The 25,106-nt window shown below is 40.8% G+C and overlaps 1 protein-coding gene across 1 annotated transcript in view; it reads left to right on the top strand.

Annotated features, from left to right (window-relative positions):
* Window positions 1-25,106, top strand: part of ptprua (protein tyrosine phosphatase receptor type Ua) — a 202,746-nt gene that overhangs the window by 86,343 nt on the left and 91,297 nt on the right. The window contains 4 exon segments of the mRNA XM_030412151.1: window positions 6,930-7,201; window positions 18,138-18,219; window positions 24,285-24,364; window positions 24,366-24,401. Coding sequence (XP_030268011.1) covers window positions 6,930-7,201; window positions 18,138-18,219; window positions 24,285-24,364; window positions 24,366-24,401 — 470 coding nt within the window.

Here is a 25,106-nt window from a genome sequence, read left to right as displayed (position 1 = left end):
AAGAGGGCTCCAGTGCTGTCATATCCCTTTGAGCTATTTTGTAATCCAGCATGGAACTGCTGTGTCTTACTCGAGACTTTGTTAATCCATAACGATAAATCCCAGGATGAATGTCTTCTGTGATTAGCAATCCATTTTCTGTGTTGAAAACAGTGACACTGTTGTTAACCTCTTGCATTTTTTAAAAAAACAGATGCATGAGCGTGGTATATTATTGGGAGACCGGTGGCGACCAGGTCGGATCATGGCCACCCTGATATTATTGCTCGCAATCCCCCCCCCCCATACCTCTCGAGCAGACAACAGTAGATACAGGGCTTTAATGTGCTAATATTTGACACAAGCATCCTTTTGTGATAGTTTTGGCAGTGACAAAGTCCTCTTGAGAACAGTTTGTACTCCTGCAGCATAAACAGAGCAGTAGCTCAGGTTTACTGCTACATTCGATGCAGCCTTTGCATAGACAATGAAAGTGCGCATTGTTGGCACATTTTACTCAGTATGCGGTGCTAATCGGTGCATCTTGGAAATGCCAGTGTAGAAACACAGTATTGACTCTGTTGTTGTCAGCGGTCTCCAGGTTGTCTGTTGGGCTCCGGAGTCTCACCTGGGGAATTCATTAGCTCGCGTTGTCAGCTGCCGTCAGACTCGTATTGTTTGTGGGGCGTTTAGGCTCTGTCAGTGTCGCATTCATGACCAGCTGCTGTTGGTTTGCAGATTTCCCATTTGCACGGTGTAAGCGCTGTGTCAGTTTTTGTAAATGGCAAAATCTGCATCGCCTTTTGGCTCCACTAAACAAGCCGCAGCCCCAGTGTTCCCACCAGCCGAGCAGATCACACACTACAGCCAGAGATACAAAGAGGAGAAAACAGCGAGACCAATCTGTGCCCTCCCAATCATCTATACTCGCCGCACTTCACTTCTCTTGTACGTGCCATCATCTGAGGTCACCGTGGCTCGGGGTTGCAATATCAGAAAAAAAAAAGAAGAATAAAAGGCAGAAAGCAAATGGAGATCTGAAAGATCAAATTGAAAATCTTGGATGACCTTCTCCAGATGCCCTGGAGGAGGAGGGTCGAGGAAAATAGACTAGCTCGCCCTCACCCATCGCACAATCTCGATCAGCATCTCCGGAAACCCGACTTTTATTTACAGTGAGTGGAGGTGTAGGGCGGCGACGGAAGGTAGAGAATGTTAGATAAAAACTGATTAAAATACAGCAGGTTTTGACCGGCCTTTTTCCGAGAAAATATGGTTTTATCGTTGCGTAGAATAGGGCTGCCTGAGTTTTACAAAGCATAAATGATAGCAGCGGAGGAAAGCAAACGGAAAATGACAGAGACAAACATAAAGATAAAAGCTGTAGCTATCTCTCCCTCTTTCCTTGCTGCAGTTCCCCGCCTCTCCTCTCCACTTTTGGCTCCTCTCTATTTTTTCTCAGTGTAAGTGTGATAAAAGCGGGCAGACCTATGACTCAGGTTCCCACCCCACATTCTGATATGAATTCAGGGAGCTGAGGCCATCCCCTAATCTCTTAATGCATGTTCCCTCGCCCTTGGCAGGGTCATAGTAGAAATAGATGGAGCCTTATCAGCTTTTATGGATTTATGGAGAATTTCTCTGCATTGGGTGTTTTTTTTTTTTTTTTTTTTTTTTCCTTTACACCAACTGTGTGTGTGTGTGTGTGGGGGGGTTTATATTTATAGTATGTGTTGCTGTGCATGTGTGTCCTCAAGGATGTTGAGTGAGGTTATCAGAGCCAGCAGTATCTCTATGAATTTTATCAAGTTTGTAATTACTGCATCAATCATGTTGACTCACTCTATCGAGCTAAAATGAAAAGAGATGCCGGGCCCGTTTTGAGCCTGTGTGCTAACCTTCAGCCTCTTCTCCTCCTTATCCTCCCTTCTCCTAATACCTTGTCAAAAAAGCAACAACAGACACGCAGAAGATTATGCTACTTCATGGCTAAAAGCTGCACAAATTGGTATGTTTACATGAACGATGGGTCAAATGACTGTGTGCAATGTGAGGGCTATTGCTCCTAGTGATTTACTCACGGTAAATTACCACCCAACTCTGCAATTTCCCTCAGCAGTTTCAAATATACAATGTTACAGAGGGTCATTAGCAAATGTTAGGAAGTGGTGGTCAAGACAATACATCTGCTAAAGTTTGGATAGAACAAAGATGAAGAATAAGCTCTGGTTGTTGTGTGCTTAAACACAAAATGAGTAAAATTATCATCAGTGAATCAAGTTCCCCAAGTAAGAGTACATCATCTTAAGGTAGTTAAAGCTGCGCTAATCAATACTTCTATATAAATAACTAATCAAATGACTATGTATAATGCAAAAGGTGTAAGGGTTGTGGTTAGGGTTAACTTGTATGTTACAAACCCATAGACAATTATCACCGAACTCTGCAGTTCCCCTCAGCTTTATAGTGAATTGTTGCGTCTTTCAGTTAAATGTTTTTTGGTTTTCTGTTCAAAAACTCTTTTAAAGGAAGGTTGTCAGCAAAATCTCCCACAATGCACCTAACACTACCTGTCCAGCCCAGACTAGCAGGTGAACATAACAGAGCATATAGCAGCTAAGGAGCCAAATATTTCCCTTGGAGTTGGTGGAGACCAAAAACAGAGTTAAAAGACAGTGAAAATCTGACATACAGTCATCAGGTGTTCATATTGCTCTGTGTCTACTGGATGGATAAATGGGCAACTGTTTGCTACCTGTGCCAGTTCTATGAGGCAATAACATGCAATGGTTCTGACCCAAAATGCCCAAAAAACAATGAAGGCTGATTTTAAGACAATAAACTTGGAATATGTGAAAACAGTGAATGTTTTAAGTCATTTGAGATAAATTCCGCCTCACCTGGAAATCAGATGAGAGCAGGTGGTTGAAGTGTGGATGTGACAAAAAGCTGCACTTGACTCAAAATTGCCCAAATGTTATTAACATTAATTCACTCACCAGTAACTGTTAAAACACAGTGTATAATTATAAATAGATATAAAGTGTATAATATCAAATAGTGTTCTGTTTTATACTTTTAAAGTTATCGAATTCCATATATTTTCATTTGCCAGTTTATAAAGGAAAACCTAGCAAAAGCTCTGTCAGTCTAATCTTACACTCCAGAGACAAATAGCACCTTCATGAGGGTTGCAATGTTACTTGAGTATAAAGAAAGAAATTCAATATAAAGACATTTGCAAACTGATAACCATCATACAATTCAATTCAAAGTGTGAGTTTATAGTCTAACAATCTTTTTAATTATAACAAATAGCAAATGATATGTATGCAAGACATTTACTTTAATTAGTGTGTCAGGACTTAACATCAGCTGGCACAGATTCTGGCTTTCAAATGTGAGAATATTGCGCTGCTTTACTTTGTCTAACATTACAGTGAATTGAATATTTTGGGGTTTTGGATCAGATTTGTCATGTCTCATTCTCTAGAATCATGTAATGGGCATTTTTTTTTTATCATTCAAGAAGATTAGGTTATTATTCAAGACAACAAGTTGATTAAGGAATAGTGAAAATAGTAACTTAACTTTCCAGCTTCAGCTGTACCTGTATCTAAAACCTGCAGCCTCAGGGAGGTTATCAGCGCTGACTTCAATGTGTCATCACAGAAAGTGAATCTAACCTGCACACGTTGTATGGTGATCATACTAATTGATTCTTAGCAGAGTTGACTCATCTCAGACAAGTTCAAATCACATTTAGCGGCGATGTCATGGTGTCTTTAAATCTCTAAGTAGACAAATCAGTTTACCTGCTTGTATTTCACTCTAACAACCACTAGGTGGCCTTAGTTAAATCACAAGAAGACTGCAGCTCACAGTAACAGGTATACTGTATAGGCTGGGTCTGTATTGGGTTTAACACACAGAATGAGTTGCTTTAAGATATTTGAATATAATGACAAAAACAGCATTAGCTGAGACTTAGTTTCGTCAGTGTCTCTCCCTCACTCTTCCCACTACAGTCCTGTCATGAGGACAGCTGGAGACTTGCCCTCCAACAATGAGGGGGTCCAGCTCTCATAGTTGAAGAAAAAGCAATTTAGCCACAGAGCCCCCCTGAGAACCAGCACATCAAAGCAGCAGCGGTGGATGGAGGAGGGGGGCAGTGGGGGCTAAGCCAGAGCCTGCCCGGCTTTGCCTGCGAGCAGGTGAAGGAGAGAAAAATATCAGCGCAGTCCAAGAATACAGCGAGATCTCAAAGGACAGCAGCTGCTTGTTATCACAGGATATTCCTGGCAGTTTGACGTCTCATCCATGCTTTTGGGGCCGGGAAGATGGAGCTGAGGGAGGGAACAGACGGTGGTCAGGGAGGCTTTCCGACATGCATTTTAAATCTCTTCATACCCAGGTTGTCCGTGGATCTGACCCGGCTTTTGACCTGTTCCTTTTTTGCATCATTTTTGATTTCTTAAACCGAAGTACTGATGAAAGAAACCAGAAGTCTGTCTGTACTGAGAGAGCGAACCACGCTCCAGGCCTCACATTCAGCCAGACTCCTGTTAACTTGCCTTTGAATAGCAAATGATGCAACTGGAACACAGGCGAGATATGGAAAATTACTGGATAAGACAAACTTCACATTTTGCCTTTGCCTAAGTAAATAGTATGCCTTCAGAGGAAAATGTCTTTTTTTTTTTCAGAGCAAATTAAAGAGTGAAGAGACTGTCAGTGGTTTTTTTAGAGTGCTGATAACAAACTACAAACGGCAACAGTGGCGATAACTTCCAGGAACGTTTCTTATCCTCGACCAAAATGAGTCCACACATCATCTGTTACTGTTAATGAAACGCCTTGACATATTTTTTTCGTTGATGTCTGGTTTTAACCTTCACTTAGAAACAATAAACAGATGACGAATCCTTGTGTTTGAATGAATCAACTTTCTATTTATGCATCTATGATGGTTTGCATTGTCAAGAGTTTGGATCAGGAGGAGCTAGTGAAGGTAGCGGATTAAGAGATGGAAGGAGGGAAGGTGAAAATTAAGGCAGAGAGAGAGGAATTCAGGACAGAAAGAAAATAAGATGACGAGAGGAAGAGTGATGGGGGAGTTGAGAGAGGAAGCCACTTCTCACTCTTGGGAAGGTCGGCGAGACTCGCCTCTGAGTCTGCTTTGGGGCTTGTAAACCGCGTGTGTGTTTGAGAAGGAAGAGTGTGTGTGCGCTGATATGTGTCCTGCATGTCAGTGCGCGAGTATTACAGCCATCTCTCTGGTTTAAGCATTCCCTCGGCAGCCATTATGGCCTAATAACCGTGTCAGTGTGATTAATGGCGAGAGGCAGGGCTCTGATTGTGCTCTCGCTCAACCGAACTACCTAGGCAACTACACTACCCACGATCCCGCTGTCTGGGCTCATCTGCCGTGGCTATCTCGGGCGGCAGCGCCCACCACAACGGATGTGAAGGTTACGCGTGCAATTAGCATGCATTTTCCCTGCTGCTGGCAGTATCAAAGAGTTGATGTGATGGTGTTGATTGGAGGAATGGAAGTTGGGGCAGAAGGCGTGTGATCCCCAAGGCCACTATAACCAGTCCAAGGTAATAAACAAAGACAGCTAACCTCCAGTCCTGTTATCTCCTTGTGTTTGTCTTCATCCCCGTTGTTTATATGAAGTCACAGTGGCAAACAATTATTTCCTGAGGTTGATATATTTCTAACTGAATGGATTAGACAATGGAAGGCTCAAGGTTAATTTAATTGTCATTGTACAACACGGGGTTGTAGAATCTTAATCCTTCCATCACCATTATCAGATCAACACTTTGATGCTCTCTTTATGCTACATGAAAAAAAAAAAAAAAAGCATTTTAAACTGATATACAGTCTTGGTTTTAGTGTTGAATTGTCATTAAAGAAATGCAATTTTTCCCCTTTTTCTCTTAAATTGCATCCTACTGCTGTGAAGGCCGCAGTCAAAGGCTCCCTCTTTATTTCCCCTTACCTACACTGTGGCACTCTTCTCTAGGCTGGTGGATCTCTGCTGTGCTGGAGCGATGTTAGAGCCAGCAGTGACTTTGTGAACCTCCGTCCAAAATGAAAGCCCAATCTGACACCCAGTGCTGCCACTTTGAACAGACCAGATCTGAGGCAGCGCTGAGAAACTGATGGAAGCACCGGTGAAAGCAGGGAAGCAGCGAAAAAGCACAGACGGCCCGAAATACAGACAAATAGCCAGAGAGGATCACAAAGATATTCTGGGTAACAACCTTGAGCCTGTCAACTTTGACGCTCAGGGCTTTTTTCGAGGTTTAAAATAAAAAAAGAGAGGCAAGCGTTCTTCAGCGGCTGAAAACTAACATGACATGTCTATCCTGGGCTGAGGTGTTACAGGTGAAGTCCAAAGAGTTGGATCTTGTTTTTTTTTTAATACTTCAGGGTTCTCAGTGCTGTCTGGCTGGTGAAAATGCTGAAATAGCTGCTATTTGTGAAGTAAATGTAGGTATAACAGCTGCTCTGTGGAAAGGGAGTCTTCCCTTTGCAAGGTCAATCTGTTTCATTAAAACTAAACTTTCAAACTGCTTTTTATCTCTTCAAGTCACAAAAGTAAGTAAGTTTCAATAATGATTTAACTTGAAAATCAGTACATTCACATTTTGGGGCATTTAGCAGACGCTTTAGTTCAAAGCGACTTAGAGTAATTCATACATACACTGATGGCAGCGGCTGCCATGCAAGGTGTCGACTGGCACATCTTGAGCTTTTTGGGTCTCAGTGTCTTGCCCAAGGACACTTCGGCATGGAGACCAGGGGAATCAAACCAGCGAACTTACAATAACTAGACGCTGGCGCAGCCCCTGAGCCACAGCCGCTTAATTGAATTAGAATTTTTTTTTAAAGTACTCTAGTCCTCTAAAGTGTCCTTATCTTTTGTCTTCCCTCCCAGGGTCCTTCATGATGGTCAATTCCTCGCAGCATTTTGGGGGCCAGCGGGCTCAGCTGCTCCTGCTCCCACTCAGCGAGAACGACACCCACTGCATCCAGTTCAGCTACTTCCTTTACAGCCGCGACGGCCACAGCCCGGGAGACCTGCAGGTCTACATCCGGGTCAACAGCGGTTCCAAGGGCAGCTCAGTGTGGAATATCACGGGCTCCCAGGGACGCCAGTGGCACCAAGTGGAGCTCGCCGTCAGCACTTTCTGGCCCAGTGAATACCAGGTGAGAGCCTTTACACAAGTGCAGTGTAGGAGGACGACATGAGGGTGACCAAATGAGACTCAATAACTGTACATAATTTTTAGAGGTAATTATACTTTATCTGAGTATGTAATACATTTTCTGCTACCGTATACTTCTACTCCATCACAATTCAAGGGCAATTATTAGACTACATTTAATTGAAATGTGATGAAATGGCAACGTAAAGAGATACAAAAACTTTTAACAAAAAAAAGGAAAGTCACAGGGAACAAAAGCAGGAACACAAGGAGCAAACATGGGGCAGGGGAACTGATCCAGAAATGCAGAAGAACCGACAAAGAGTGAGAGAAAAACAAAATACACTGGGACTAATTAACGCCTGAAACACAAGTGAGCACAGATAACAGGCTGGGAAAAAGACAAAGACGGGAAGTGTTATGCGGGAGTCTTTCAACATAAAACGGGAAAACAAAAACTAAGATCCATTATACGAAAGCTTCAGTGAATGATAGAAGATTTCACTTAATGAGTGGCTGTAGACAGGATCCCAGACAACTACTTGGAGCTGTTCTGAGTTCTTTGAGATGTGTGATCACCCTATCAAAGCTACTGGTCCGCTGGGATTATTAAATTTGGTGAAGACAATCAGTATCCAGCTCTGAATAACTGTATCTGTTACCACGGTCTTTCACGTTAGAGATTTCTGTATTTCTGTCCGTGCTCTTCCTACCAATTTTCATGTGGGCTGGACTCAACTGGGAAAACATGAGGTCACGTGCCTCCATACATCAATCATGAGTCAGCGACGTCCGAATCAAAATGTTATGACGGTTCATCTTGACCTTTGCCCCTGTAGTAGTGTTAAGAGCAAGACAAGTCAGAGTAATGGGGTACTCAGGGTAGTTGTATGGGTCATACACTGGAGACCAGAGCTAATTCAGTTCCATTTCAAGAGTAATTTGTTTTTAAGTTATTTCATGTAAGTACACTAACATTTGTAACGGTATTGTAATGGTAACTTACATAAATGACGTGGTTACAGATACTTGCTGTATCTGTATATGTTACTTGACAGGATTTATGTCACTTACCTAAACATAGTTATTTTAACCCAATATGGCAATTTCCTAAACCTAACCAAGTAGCTTAGCTGCCTAAACCTTTGTAAGTCGTACTAAAACTAACCAAGTGCTGTTTGTGACTAAAACACTAGTGTTTGTGATGAAACTTAATCAAGTACTTTTTGTTCCTAAAACTAACCAAGGTGCAACCGTAAGACATCATTATGAACAAAGTTATATGTCCTAATATGTGAGTGGTTTGTCAACAAGTTTTATTCTGAAAATCCAACATGATGTTTTAGATTATATATTGTCGCTAACTTGACTGTAGTGCTTCATGTGCTTAACTGACGCTAAAGGAGCAGGTAGAGCGTCATAGTTTAAAACTTTAGGCAGCGTAGCAGGCTGTCGTATTTAAGTTGGGTGTGCGAGCGTGCGGCTGATGAAGCAGGCAAGTTTTAAGTGTCAAACTTTTTTCACTTTAATATTGATTGTTCCCTTCTCTATTTATAATTCATTTAGTGCTTCTCTGTGACATTAAGTATTTAGTTTTGAAACCACGTTTTCAGGGGTTCAAGTTCAGTTGATGTCTGCAGTAATGTACGACTAGTGCCAGCGCACAGTTTTTCTCCTTAGACAGTGCACTGCCTTCATGCAACTGTTTTATTCATGCATTCATTTGTCAGAAAGAAACCTAGTAGGTAATTATAGATTTGTACGTTGGACCCAAACAGTGTAGAGACCCGCACATACCCACTGCGTTTTGTCATAAAACGTGTATCCCACAAACACTATGAAGTGTTCCCATCACTGTTTGATCATTTTTAGCACATGGAAGATGAAGACCACTTCGAGCTCAAAGCAAGTTGATCTTGCAATGTTGCTCTTCTTTTATGTTATGAATAAAAGCTTTACGTTAAAACAGGAGCATCTGAGTGCAGTGAGATACTTTTAGTTAAAGGGGCAAACCACAGATTTAACCCCATGAGGAACAGTTCACTATTAAGGGGAAACATATATCATATTATCTTCTTCTCTTTTTAATCCGTCCGTCTGGAGCGCCCAACTTTACAGAAGTGCAAGATTACATTTCTTTAGTGCCCCTTGAAAAAATCCAATACCGTCCTGTCAGCAGTGCTATCATTATTAGTTAAGTGATAGCTCCGTAATAAGTCGATTGACAGAATATGGATTTTAATTTTGGTAACTGTTTTGTCACTTTAGTCATGTAGTAGCTGTAGTAGTAGTTATCACACACACTTTTCACAGCTTCTCAAATGGGTTCTTAGAATAAATTCTGAATTCCCTTTCAGCCTCATTTCCTATCACTATAAAGTGTATAAATTTGAATTTTGCTCCTCAGACTGAATAAGCCATCAGTGTGGGTTCTGGGAAATTGTGGTGGACATGTTCCATTTTGTGATATTTTATGAAATAAGCGATCAATCAGCCATCAAAAAATAATTAATACTTGAATAAACAATGAACATAGTCATAAGTTGAATTTTTTTTTCTGTTAGTGTTCCCCTGTGATATAATGAATAGTGATGCAGATTGATTGATTGATTAGATACACCATGCACTAACATGGTGATGGAAAAAGTCCCTATCAGTGCCGAGCAATAACTTAATACTACTGGAAATTGAATGTGTGAGTAAACTCGTAATGAAATGTAGTGTGACTGTTTTGCAATTTTACCCAGTTGTAATTACAAACCAACAAAATAGTTTTTTGCTGTACATGTATGGTGAGTTTTGTCAGATCCCAGCTGCATTACGGTGGAACACAGAGTTAAGCCAATGTTAGTGGCATAGCTCTAGGGACAGTAATGTCAGTTGGTCAGCCCTCCACTTTGGTTTGGACTAAAACAATTATCGGACAATTTTCATGGAAATCTTTGCCGACATTCATTTTTTCAAAAAAGGATTAAGAACATTGACTTTGGTGAGCCTTTGTGATCATCTTGTCTATATCCCAAGTTGTCCAAAACTTTTGGTTTATGACGAAATGCTTTAGATTTAATTGAGTGTTAAATTGCATAATGTTAGCAAGCAGAGTATCTGACGTTAAATGATTTAAGTATAAACATTACAAGTAGAAGTAAATTGTACATATATTTACATACATGTATATACTGCATATTATGGGCTGACCATTTATCAGTTCTAATATTCAGCATTTTTTATTTTTTTTTAATCTGATTGCTGATCAACTAAATTAATTTCAAAATATTCTACTTTAGCTCAAATTCAGCATGCGATCTACAAATTAACTAGTAGTTAAAGTTTTCAAACACATGAAGTGGAGTAAAGAGGACTATATTTGCCTCCAAAATGGTAGAAACGTGTGCAAGTATGTAGTAAGTAGAAAGTGGAAATACCCAATTAAAGTACAAATACTTACGGGCTTTAAAGTACAGTCAATGTACAATTACAAGTAACTATATTCAACTAAGGTGTTGAGTATTAGAAACATTATACAGCTTAGCATTAGCTGAAGCTCAGTCTCAGAGAGTCTTTCTTGTCATCTCATTTTGCAACTGATTATATCGATATTAGAAACAAGTTTTTAAATACAATATATAATGATGAGCACCTAGTACATTGTCAACATCAGTTCATCTACTATGTCATAAATTTCAACCACCAGCTGCGCCATTGAGCTGATCTGTGGTAACCTAATACTGAACCCTGGCTACTGTCAGCTTCAGCAGCTTTATTATCACATGCGAGGATTAGCAAATTGCAGCTGTGTCATATATCACAGTGGCTCAATAGGTATATAATTACAGTGGGCGTGTGTTTGCTTTGTATCTTTATTTATTGGCCAGTTTACCTGCGTGCTGCAGTGTGATCAATAGCTCCGTTTGATGCCTGTATTGTCGATGCTGCATTATTAGCGCTGTTGTGTAGCTTGTAAGATTCTGATGACTGGATGCAGCCCTGCCTCACCTCATTACAGCCGATAATTTATCCCCTAATGCTCTCTTTCTTCCCACCAAGCCTATCCCCTCCTACACCCCCCCCCCCCCCAAAACAGTTGTTAATGAGAAGCCACTGGCTGGTGTAAGGGATTGTAGGAGCGTGGGTCCGCCAAACAGTCAATTGACCTCAATTCCGTGCGACCCTCAGTGCGGGGGGATCGGGCTGGGTGTTTGCTTCCATAACCTTGCCGCACTGTGGGCCCCATCTCAATAAATCAAGAGCCAGTTAATGAGATTAGAGGGCTGCGCAGATCAATGAGGACAGCCTGCGCTTTACCATCCTCGGCTCTCCTGTCCTGAGCGACTCTCACAAACAGCCAAACTGATTTAAAGTAATGATTTTCTTCCCTTTGTATAGCCGTTAGAAGTTTGTCTGCGACGCACCGTAGCTGAGGCGGAGGTGGCAGCAGGGGGGCGGGCGCTCTCACAGGGGGAAAGCTGAGGTGTGCAATCAGACACGTCGGCCAAGGCGGGGAGTTTGCTTAGCGCCGCAGTGTTTACCATGCAGACAGGCGTGCATAAGCAATGTAATCTACGATTCTGGTGATGTATGTCCAAGCTGCCTGAGTGATGAGACGGCGCTGTTCTCTTAAGTCCTCCCGCCAGGCATGTAGACACAGGACAGATTGCTTTATTTGTCCTATAAACCTGGATGATCAGCAGTGCGTAATGAAGCAGGTAAAGCTGTGCAGATGAGTGAAGAGGCTTAGAAGGAGGCCTGAAGGAACAAAGTGGGTCTATCTGCTGTGTGAAGAGGGACAGGAGTAAGCCCGGAGTCAGGCTCGGTGCCTTTTTCCATGTTGCCCTCATCTTTTTTTGCCACAGGAGCACTCCCCCTCTCCTCTGCAGCTCCCACCGCCACGGCTCAAAGCACAGTCCTGGCCCCACAGGGCTCCACTCATCCATCCAGTCCCATTGATAAAGATCACTGTCCAGCACTTGCAGCCAACAGATCAGCTCCCGCAGGCCGCCGAGGAGCTGCTCCACACAGGGAGAGGACAACCACTTCAGAGGGTTTGGAGGAGAAAGTGTGTGTGAGTGCGTGTGTATGTGTGTGCGTGTGTGTGTTTGTGCGCGCGTGTGTGGTGGTTGTGCTGCTGGTGGTAGTGGTGGTTGAGATTAAATGGAAAAAAAATCCAGTAATCAGCGAGCATCAACACCCCCTCTGGAAAGACAGACTGCTCCAGAGATATATTGGACTGCGATCAGAGGTGTTGTTGGCCTTTTGCATTTAGGCTTTCACTGAAATGAGATTTTAAAATTCACAGCCAATATTTTCTGTGTTTCAAATGACCACTGGCTTCATATAGTTTTAATCACTTGGACAAAAACACCCATTTTGACCACTGATATCTTATCTGAAAAGTGGTTTCACACATAGAAATTAGCGCACGATTATCTAGCAACTTTTAGAAGCAAAAAGAGGAGGAGTTGTTCACGCTGCTTAATGTAATACTGGTTAAACTTGCGCTGGCTGACAATCTGATTTGACCAGATGTATCATCTGACTGGGTTCATGACCCTCCACCTAACCCACGTCACACGTGTCAGACACTGTTTGACTTTGGTGAACTTTCCTATTGGACTTAAGACTGTCATTGATTTGAAGGACAGAAGGCAGAATTGATCAGACTGGTTCACACTCTGTCTGTCAGCTTGGCTTTCGGAAGTACAGTAGGTGTTAAAGAGGTGCTCTCTTGGGAACGCTGTCTTCTCTCTGGATTTTTTTTACCCATCCTGGATTCCTCTTCTCTCTTTGACTGTTGTCCTCCTTGTATCTCACCATCTTAATTCCCAGTGCATCTCACTATATATTCTCTTCTCTCTCATCTTTCCCTCTTCCTCCTTTTTTCTCTGCTTACCCATCACCTTATTTTACCCATGCAGTGAATCAGCGTGGCAAGGTTGGGTGAACTAATACCTTTTTTAACCTGTTCTTTATAAGGCAAAGTACCATCAGGGTTATAGCAACAGAGCTCAGGTCTAATGTTTCTTTCCTGGAAACTTTCCTGACTTTAAAGTTGTAATTCTTGAGATTTTTATGAAGTCAAAAACTATATTTGATACTATTCATGGCGACTATATATTCTTGAACAGCTGTTCACTGTATATGCATTCAGTTTCATCAGGAGACACAAACTCATAAAACAGGCTTCTCAGAACATTTCACAGTTTTATTTTGCCTAAATGTCAATCTTTATGTAGATCCTGAGTGTTTTTTGTTGTTTAACTGACTAAGCTCATTTGTCCGTAAAGCGACAGTGACAAGTTGACAACCATGCTTGTGTTTCTTTACTGAAAAGATAAAAAACAATCAGCAGTATTTCAGTAGAGAATGTTTCTGGATTCAAGCATCACACATTCACAACCATTTAGGTAACAGACATAACCTGTCACGTCACATGACAGAAAAGGTATGCGAACCACTTTTCTCCCCACCCCAGGCTTTGTTTGCGGTTGTGATTGGACAATACTGTGTTGCGTTTTTGAAAAAAAATTTCAACCAGAACTATATGAATACATTTGGGTTAATACTGAGCTTCTGAGAATGATTCATGGTGCTTTTTTTCATTCAAGCCCAAGTGTGAGGGAACTGGTGAGCACAACAAATGGCCATTTGTTCACACATCTCATCAGTCTGCTGTTGGTGAATGTGTGCAGGTGCCAAGGTCCACTGTTGAATAGGTATTCAGGCGGTCACCTACAAATGCATGTGCTCACACAGAGGAAACATTAGGGAAATATGATTTCTTGTCCTACAACAGCCACACTGCATTGTGCACCTCACTTGATTTCTTTGGCCTGTGGAGAAAAGGTGGCGGGCACAATTACACATCGTATATTTCAAAGTTTTACTGCTTCATTGCCAATATGGATCAATGAAGTTGGCCTCATGCTAGCTGAAGAAATCAATTAACAGAACATTGTTGCAATTTTTGTTCACCACACTACTCAAACCATTGTGTGTAGGTCATTAAGTGAATCAAAGTCCTGATGAAGATTGATGTCGCCAAAGATCAATTGAGAGCTTTATCATTGGCACAAACACATGAATAATTTCTGAAGCGCTGTAATGAAAACTTCAAGCTGAAAATATTAATTACTGTGCAAATCTTGTTTTTAATGCAATCCCTTTTACTGCCACTACTGGCTTTATGTGTTCACTGGGAGGCCTCCCAGGATGCAGTATAGATTTTGTTACTCTACACTATCAATTTTCCGACATTGAATTTTATGAGCCAAACACGATGCAGCAGGAGGTGCATATTAAAATGCTTGCATGCTTTTTACATCAAATGTGACTGTCCAGCTGCTTCTGTCTCCTTTACTGTCTACACTTGCTGTTCTCGTGCCAGAACTTGCTTCCTGACTCAGATTTGTTTCTCGTGTCATTTCCTTTGGTTGCTGACGATGACGCGGCGCTCCATCTCAGTGGATGGCCCCCTGCTGCTTGCAGTAAACCAAACCTTGATTCACACTTCACAGATTGTGCCTGTGCAGTGTTACAGGCCTCCTTTTTGTTGCTCGTTTTTGTCACAACAAAAGCCTGAGAGACGCTGAAAGAAGGCTTGAGAATGACATCACCTTGAACTGGATACTCTCAAGTGGACGAATCCATCTCTTATATTGTTTGCAGAAATAGATTTTCCTCCATGCCTACTCGTGTAAGTATTGGAAAAGGGTGAAACTTTGCTATCAAATATTAAAGATGCTATCAGGCTCTGTCATGACAAACAATATCAGTGTAGCTTAAGCCTCCACCCTCCACTTTCTAGCTCCTTCTCCTACGCAAGCTGATCCTCCACTATTTTTTCCTGCATTTGTCTTTACCAATCAGTAACACAGGCACATTATTTAGAAACAACAACTAAAAATACTATAAAAACAGTGGACACAGAGCTACTGTGACATCGCTCATATGTTTTTTAAGGGCCAAAATGAAGCACAGAATGGACGACGATGGCCATTGTCTGACTGATCAAAGATAAGGCAAAGAGGTGGAGCTTGAGCAGAGCTGAAGTGGATCTTGTTAGTTAGACAATTCCACCTTGTTGGAAGCTCCCTAGTTGACTAAAGCTACCAAGCTATTTATGTTCATTTACAGAAGCAAACCTTAACCACACGTTACAAAACAAAATGATCAGTCGATCATTATGTTTATTGGAGGTAGTTGTGTGAGTTTTACCCAGGTTAATTTGCCCCAAACAGACAGAATATCTTATGACGTTAGCCACAAGATAGTGTTTTACAGCATGCATTGAGGTTGTGTGCGTCTGTGTTTGTGTTCAGTTTTGCCTATTACCAAAAGCTAGCAGTCACCAGAGAGTCCTGATCTCTCTGTTATCTCCCAGCGTTATTCCTTCTTCTAATCTCTCTGTACGTTCATAAAGTAAAGTAAATATACCCTGCAGCAGTCAGTTAAGAGAGAAATACAGTGAATTATAGCTTTTCGTTAAGGTGTCCGGACCTCCTCAGCTTGTTGCTACAGATAGGTTGATAGGCAAAATCTGCTTTTTAATCTTAAAAGTTTAAAACACATTAACTGTTTGTGTTAATTCTTTCAGAAGCTATGGGCTCTTCCCAAGGCTGTCTTCCTAAGAGTTTACCAGCTTGAGCAGCTTACAGCTCATGGCTTGCTGACACTCAAAGGTCCCTTAATTATGCTTAACTTTACCCCCTTTAAATCATTTAAGTTATCATTGTGCATTTGTCATGAACAGGGAAATTAGCTATAGAGACCAAAGCTGCTTTTTGTGCCAGGCTGCTGTAAAACTGGGCATTTTAACATGAGGTCTTATGGGGATTGATCTGTTGTTGGAGCCAGCCTCAAGTGGGAATGTTCATTAGTTTTTCTTTTTCCTCAAGACTTTGTTTTATTACTTAGATCAATTTTTATATGGACAACTTGCTTGCTTGTAGTTTCTGTATTTACGGCACCTTTCAGGAGTTGTTGTGTTTTACTTATGTGACTTTGTAGTCTTTATATTCACCGTGGTTTGTTATTCTATAAACAGTATATCATGCCTGCATCATACTATCTCCTGTATCTCCTGGCTCCCTTCCCAGCCAGTTGTCTCATTTGCAGTGTATTGCTTTTTTGTATGCAAACATGTAGAGGGATTCTTCTGTAGTCATTTGTGTAATAGCTTGTGTTCGCATGTAAAGCTATTGGGTGCTGAAGATTATTCCTCAGTGTCCAGCAGAGTCATACCCAACCACACTTTTGTATAAGGGAGGGCAGATGCGGAGGAGCTTAATGATGGCTCCCAGCACAGAGCTGAGTGAATCGATGGTGGTGGGTGCGTTGACGCGTGATGAATTGAAGAGTTAATCGGTCAGACGTCTCTAATGGCCCAACATAGGAATGAAAAATAAAAATAAATTAGTGGAAAGAAAGCCTTAGTCTGTATCCATCTGCCAAGGCCTTTTGTGGTATTGATTGGCCCGAGGCACTTAAAGCTTGATGTATTGTCAACATTGCAATCTATTGCTCGTCTGAGTGCACGGTCACAGTCTGACTTCCACTGGGCTTTGGCATAGATAACTAGAGCTTGTATGAGTGGGCGACACACACACAGATGGGTGATGTAGTATACAGTTAAGACTGTTAATGCACTCAACCCTCAAGTTCAGAGTTTGTTGCGCTGCAGTAAAACTTGAAGAGTTTGGGCTCTGCCGACTGTAATTACTACCCAGAAACCCACAATGACTTTGTTGCACTCTGGGAGGCCTCCTGATTCATTTTGAGGCTCTGCATGTGCTTAGCTCATTTAAATAAGTGAGTGAATATTGAGGCTGTGTTATAGCGCACCTTAAACTGCCATGCAGCAGGTAACATAGATAATATGGACAGTAGGAAAAGAAGAGAGTAATGTATTCTTGTTTTTAGCACTGTGTGGCATTATGAGGTAAAATCTCTGTGGCAAAGATAGTTGTTAGATGTACATTTACAATGTCTTATCAGTTGATTAAATCCAACTGAAAACTTTGAAAGTAAGTACTGACATAAGGAGTATGAAGGAGCAGGGTGAGTCTAGCTTTAACACAAGGGCCATTAAGGTTAATTTGACCCTTGTACCATAACTTTGTTGACTTAAAGCCAAAGAGAAAGAACAAAAGTGATAGCAAAGGAAGTTATGAGCCCAGCACTCAACTTAATACTACAGAAAGTGCCTTGGCTATGTCTGAAATTGTCCACACCTCACAATAGCGTCAACTATACATTGTGTGCCATTTTGTCGGCGCATAGGTTGGACAAACAAGTGCACTGAGATGAGACGACCAGCAAGAGAAGTGACTGTTTCGAAGTAAGAGTGGCAGTTCCTTAAGAGGTTGGGGAAGTTGCTACTTGCATCAGATATTTCAGGACTTGAGAGTATTTCCAGTGAAAGAAGAACTGAAGGCTTCTCTCGATGGAAAATATGTTTTGACTCTTCTCCCTACTGGCTTCAGTAAGAGTTTGAATTGGCTCTGCTGCTGGTAGCACTATCCTACTGTCAATCTGATTGGTTGAAGTTAGACCTTGATAGAAGGGGATGGAGAGATGGTTCATTCAATCACCTATCAAGTATTTGTTTTTTGAATGTATGATGCCCCAAAACTCTTTTAGTTTTTTTTTGATGTTGCACTTGAGGCTGCTCATCATTTTGCAATTTCTGGGTTGTATCCACATGGTTGAATGCGATTAATTGTAAGTCGCTTTGGATACTGTTTGGGAAAATAACAAAAGAAAACTGGTCCAGTGATGCCTCCCTTTCAAATGTACGGTTGAATTAATGAAAAATCAGTGCAGTTCTTTTTCTTGACAGACCTTTGAACCCCATCCCCCCAATTTCCTTCTTCATCAGTCTATTTGCCGCTCAAGATGTAACGGTCTGTAGTCATTTAATTTATCCATTGTCTCCACAGGTCATCTTTGAAGCGACCGTTTCCGAGGAGCGACAGGGCTACATTGGCTTGGACGACATTGTGCTGCTCAATTACCCCTGTTGTAAGTACCCGTTCTGCACTCCTCACAGCCTACTTGCTGACCTTTATCGAGCCTGGGGAAAGTGTTGAGCTCCAGGAAGCTCAACGGTATCCCCGAGATGACTCAAGACTATGAGGCAATCTTGCTGACAGGGGGGGCAACTGAGGCACACATACCTGGTACTTGTCCTAGTGTCACATCCACAATAACGCAGCAGGAGGCCTTCCTTTGGTCCTGGCAGAATGGCTGACCTTTACCTCTTCTGATCGCTATGCTCCCAGCTGGGAGCTTTTAAGGCTAATGTGATGTTAGAGGCAGGAAAAGGACAGCTACTGGTTATACTTTGATCCTCTCTGGGAGACCTTTTTTCTTGGCATCTCTTGAATATTAGGGTGTTGGAGCTGGTGATATTACATTTTGTTCTGTTCTGTTACATTTACCATTACACCCCCCACAGTCCTTTGGTACACAGGGTCTTTGTAGATGTTGTACCCATCATAACAGCACCCTTTCTTTCACTACTCTGTTGTTTCCAAGATAAGCTCTATTGGATACCATAGAAAAACTGGATCTGATTGCTCTGCCTGGAAGGAGTTGTAAAAGCTGCACTGACCTATTCTGATGTCCGTAAAGAGATAACATGGTGACCGAAGAGACAATAATATGATTCAGCTGAAAGATGGGTCATTATTAGCATTTTAGTAAGAAATAAGTTTATCCATTTCATAGTTATTGGTTTGATCAATTATTGTTTCCACACTGATATAGTGCAGAGTGTTTGATTACATAATAACTCTGTAATTGGTCATTTCTACGGCTGGCTGATGATGGAATTCCATTAACCTAAATTGAGTATAGTGCAAGGTTTTAATTAGATTCCACACGCATATAGCTGATTATGTTTTTGTCGCCATTATTATTAGGTGATGTAATATTTGTATGCCGGGTTCCTGCAGGTTTTATTGAATCATGGTGGTCTGATTTCAGTTCCAGAGGCAGAAATGAAATTAAAAATTGAACTTGAGGAATGTTTGTTTTTTTTCAGCATATGTTTGCTCAAATTTATATTACAAAGCTGCAATTATTAATATTTTATACTAACAGCGGAGAAGATGACCATAGATTATGAGAAACGTGATGATCGTCGTGATAAACCCTTAGAGGATTAGCTGTAAACACTGCAGAGTCCGCAGTGCAGTCTCTTTTTTTTTTTTTTTTTTTGGCTTGTTTTGGATTTTTAGCACAAACAGTGTTTTTTTCAAACATGGGAAAGTGTTTTCAGCAAGAAAGCTTTGATAAACCCACTGTCCAGTACCTGTCTGCAACCAAATAACTGACAGGCAAATTGTAACTATCTGGTGATAATAGTGGTAAATCTAGCAGCTAGAGACACAGATTTTCTTAGGAGTGGGTGGACTACATCATGGCTAGGGTTCTGACCCCTTCAGAGAGGATGAATATTAGACTTGAGCTTAAGCTGCTTGAAGGAGCTTGAATGTTTTGTTGATAGTGGCAGCCCCTTTGGACAAAGGTTGTACGAGCGCCACCAAATTCTCTCACAAAGATCCCCATCTGGCTAGCGCATTCATTTGTTTTGGAAGCGAGTTGTACTATTTTTCTGAAACGGCAGAATAAATCGCATTGAGGTGATGTATCTAAAGGTAGATAATGACTTGGTGGTTGATGAAATGAAGTACCATTTTTAAACGCTGTGCCGTACCAACGGACTACAAAGCAGCTTGTTTCCTCAGGCGGTGACACTCCTCAGTTCATCAACAGCACTCACATGAGTTGGAATCCGAACCAGCGACCGGCCTTATGAATAACTACTACTCTATGCTGAAATAGCCAACATTACCACTGATGATCTTGTTTGCTTATGTAGGTCATAAAGAGATTAGTATTACAATTAGACAGTTTCAGTTTGTTGTAGTAAAAAGTTTGTTGCAGTATGTTTAAGATCATTACATTGCCAGAAACATGCGTTTTTTACACGTCTGCTGTAAATAGCTGATTGTTTGTCTAAAGCCCACACCGATTTATTACAAGAAATACATTTTTAGGTTGTTCTGCTGCCCCCATGTGGCCAAAAAATAATTTAATCCAGCTTTAAACAATGTTATTACAACTCAACTATCTGCAGCTTTAATCCAACAACACTGTCATAAGTATTTGGCGGTCAGAAACCCAGAATTTCTGTCAAATCTTGCTGCTTGCTTGCTCCACACTGGCCTTTTATGAGAGCACTAATATTGTTTTTTTTAGCTGCATAAATGTAAAAATGTTAATGAATGATAATGTGGTGTGTTTATGAGCTCATGAAATTCAGATATCCTTTTCTTGCTGTATTGAAAAATCAGGCAGCCCGCACGTTATACATCATCAAATCCTCATAGGGAGCCATGGAACTGAAATAACCCTCTCTGAAACCAGCGAGGATCTATTCTTTATCTATTTTCATATTTTTTTTGGGTCATTTCAATGTTTGCCACTTGCCCTCTTTCACCCTGTCCTCAGTGCAGCAGGACACATTTTCATGGTGATTTTTTTACAGGGCTTTTGGGTAGGCGGCATTGCCAGGGCTGCTCAGCATGTGACTGTGAGTGTCTGAGTTTAGCCTTGGTGCAGATGGTGCTGGCTTGGACCCTCACCATGCCTATTAGCTGAAGTTTTGGGACAGTGTCCCTGCCAGGGGCTGCTTTATATACACTTGCACCATAAATACATGAATCATAAAGCACAATTGATTTGCACTCAACCACGCATTTACACCCTCATCGACTCATAGACAGAGTACCAAAAATGAATACATGTGCACCATCACGTATTCTTTTGTACCAGCTGGTGTAGCTGTAAAAGCATCCACCCTGAGAAACAGCCACAGAAAGATTTAAGTAAACATCAGTTAGCTGGGATTTCCCCATAGGCAGACAGAATAACAGTACAGCCCCTTAGGAAAGATTCAAGTTAAAGGCAACTGCTATTCAGTGTGCATTCACACTCACTTGACATTTCTGTTTTTTTCCTCTGGAGTCCGTGTCTTTATTCTGAACACGTGTTTCAGTCAAGACCGATCCCTCCTGCATCAATAGTGGGAGGCAGCATTACTAATTTAGAGAACCAACATCTCTGACAGTCGGAATACATTCGAGACTCAAATCACCCTGCCTCTATTTACGTTTAGTGGTATTAATTAAGGCTAAACAGGTCACACAACCACACTACTGGGCTTTTAGATTTCAAATTAAATTTTCCCAGTCACTATTAATGCAACTGCCTCGTCCTCAAACGACTTCTCCTATAATTGGGGCTGCCAGTGCTAGTCTTTAAAAGATGACTTGAAAGTCTATGCTTATTTCCCCCTGATAAAATGCCCTGACTGGCACCCTAGAATGTTTGTAATACACACAATGTTTACACACGTGAAATGAGCTGGGTATTGTCGGAGATATGCACCTGGGGAAATGTGTTGCCGCAGAGCCCTCTCACTCAGCTTATTGGACGGATAGAGCATGGAAAGGAAAGCAAAGAGGAAATCGAAAAATCAGCGATAGGTAAAATGTGAGATGCAATTTCTATCATTCCATCCTCAGCCAGATGTTGCTGCTGGTTTCTGTGGAAACCAAGCATGAAAGTGTGTCATGTGCGAAAAAGTCCCAGCCGCTGCATCAGAATTTAATTTTGTCCATTACATTGGTGTCCAGTAGAAACAATTTGCCCAGAACACATCCTGTTTACGCCACAGCAGGGCCTCCAGTTATTTTGGTCCATCTCATATAAGGGAAGTTATTATTTTCACATTTTATTGTTAATCTTTAGATTAGTTGCCTGAGACATATTTCCGATATGATATAGGATGGTTTCATTAACCATGTAAGACCATATAAGCTCACTCATAATCGTCATTTATGTTTTATATTTTTGTACAAATTAGTGAACTGACATCTACTTTATATCGTGTATATAGTAAGGAAAAAAAAAGATGAACAAAGCTTTCCCCCTCGCACGCACGCATGCATGAATGCACCGCACGCACACACGCACACATGCACGCACACACACACACTATATGCACATCCCCTTTTGTTTCGTACTTTTAGTCTTAATTTATAGTTTGTTCATACATGGTAATTATGTTAATGAAGTTAATGGGAAGCTTCAGTATTATACATCGCTAAAGCTGGCTCTGATCATTTTTGGCCTGCCAACAAGAAAACAACTAATTGTGGTGAGAAACAGGGACTGTTTGCAGTTGTTGGCATGAAAACTGTCAAAAGTATTTATATTGTATATTGAAACAAAACTGTAATTGCTGCCAGGTGTGGTCCAAAAGTAAAAAAAAAAAAAGAACACATTAATATTCTTTATAAACTTGTCTGGGTAAAAGAGTGAGAGAACAATTTTGGATGTAGTTATATCATTAGTGCTGGTGACACATGTGCCAACTTGTTAGAGGGGTTTGAGATATAGAGATTAGAATGCCCTGTTATACAGGTAAAGGTTATACAATGAAGGTTGGCTGAATGCCATTTAGCTTGCTCAGTTTCAGGGTCCTGGTATGTGCATAGTGGCTCACTGTCACACTGTCATGGAGTCACAGTGCCATTAGTGACACATGGACTTAATAAAATGTGTGCTCCCTAAAATGTGTGCAATATCTTATATTGAAAATATGTATATAATATAATCATATCATAAAATGATACAAAATATCCTATATTACACAGTAGTTGACAGAGTGACATGTAACACTCTCTCACTGACACTTTCAGGTCTTTATGAGGCACAAAAAAAACAAAACCTCTCAAGTTGTTTTTGTCTGCATTCTTTTTGTTGTTGTAACTAAAATCGTAAATATGATAAACACACACCGTATAGTATTGTTATGCTTTGCTACTTGCTTATTGATCGAAACAGAGCTGAAAATGAAAACATTACAATGAAAAATGATCCTGCACAAGGTACAGTGGGGGTTTTTGACCACTTAAGGCACTATGGGGCACTGTTTGGACGAGCAGCAGCCAGTTGTTTTTGATATAATGTTCTTCTATCATGTGCTGACATATGGTTATTGTAAGAAATGTAGCAATGTGTGAACAAAGGGCAGACTGCTAGCTAGCAAACATGGAAGTCAACATGTGGGCCTCAAAATATTTTTTAAAGAAAACAAAAAAGACAAAAACATTTTTCTGAATGTTTCATGAGGAAGGAAACTCATTCAACCTGTTTGTCAGAGCTCAGGGAAACCAACGTTGTTTTTTTTTTTTCCAAATGTAAATTCAAATGTGAAAACTCCACAAGATACCTTCAAGAACACTTTATCAAGTGTGGACATTACAACTCTGTGGGCTACCATAAGGTGTTGCACACATTACAGTAAACAAATGTTATTCTGTTTGTGCATATTGGCAGAGACTGGGGGGTACGTGATGTGATAACACAGAGTACATGCATTTCAACATATTCACATTAATTATGCAAACAGCAGTGTACAGTAGTCGTTTGGTAAAATTAAGCCCTGTTTTGCATCTCAGTGTTTGCTGATTCATATTCCATTTTAAAAATATACTATCCAGTAGCATCAAGCAGCATTCTTTAGCTAGCATAACAGAAGAATGATTCACTTTTACGCTTAATAGTGCTTTAAAAGTGATACTGACTCCAGATTCAGAGGGTTTCTAATGCCTGGAGAGAGCAGTATTTGATGCTGCAGAAAAACAATGTTTCTCTGTGATCATTGGAAGCTATCTCTGTTAAACAGAATGCAGAATTGTGTTGTGTATTTTCCCTAATATAGCTTTAGCTTATATTTAAAAAAAGAAAAAGAAAGTTTAATAAAGGTTTAATGACTTATTTACTTATGATTACATGTGTTGTTTATACTTGAGTGTGATAAATGTAAGTATTCATGTTTGGGAGATTGTACCCATCCTTGTGTGTGTGTAGCTATTGTACAGCCTGGGAATAAATTACACTTCACATCTGTGTGTTCAATATATTTAGACAGTGATGCTCGGCTCCAGATGTTCCACTTTCATCACTCTGTGTGTGTTTGTGTGTGTGCGTCTCGTGCCCTCCTTCCACAGACAAGGTGCCTCATTTCTCTCGGCTGGGTGACGTAGAGGTGAACGCCGGGCAGAACGCCTCGTTCCAGTGTGTCGCCACAGGGCAAAGTTTCAGAGATTGAGCCCTTCCTCCTGGAGGTGAGAACAAGTTGTTTTGTTTATAATCTCTTCTCGAGCCGTCAAGCCACCATCTCAGCACCTGGAGAACAGGACGGGATTGGAGATTGTAGGAAGGCGAAGCAATGCAAAGGATAAAAAATAAAAATGCACATCTGCTGGCCATACTTCCATTAAAGTCTTATTCGGGCTGCTTTTTAAGAGAGCTTTTGGTTTGGTGCTGCTCCAACTCCTGGAGACAGTTGCCATGAGTAACCTTCAGTTATAAACACAGATTTATAAATAATGAAGCTGTAGTTATTAGTTATTTCACTAACTAATAGATGCTTTAATAATCAATTGTGAAGACGTTTTGAGGGTTTATAAACAATTGCAACCGTATTATGACCATCTAAGTAATGTTTATAGATGAACTCCACAGTATCTATTAACCATTAACATCGGTTGTAACTTTACATTAAACAATTGTTTTATAAATGCTATATAACCTTGCTGTGAACATATATAATATCTCTTCAGCTCCTCTATGGAAAATAAAAACTATTGAGAGTAAGAGAAGAAGTCTCCAAGTTGGATATCCCGAAACATTTTCAAACCTGTATAGTAAAGGAGCTCGAAAGATATTTCATTTTTGTGTTTTATTTGAAATGACCATTCGATATATATATATTTCTCAAGCTGTATGAGAAAAACATTTTTATATACTCTTTAGTGTTATGTCATGTA

This window comes from Sparus aurata, chromosome 3, assembly GCF_900880675.1.
Source record: "Sparus aurata chromosome 3, fSpaAur1.1, whole genome shotgun sequence".
Taxonomy (NCBI): domain Eukaryota; kingdom Metazoa; phylum Chordata; class Actinopteri; order Spariformes; family Sparidae; genus Sparus; species Sparus aurata.
This window is presented reverse-complemented; position numbering and strand designations above follow the sequence as displayed.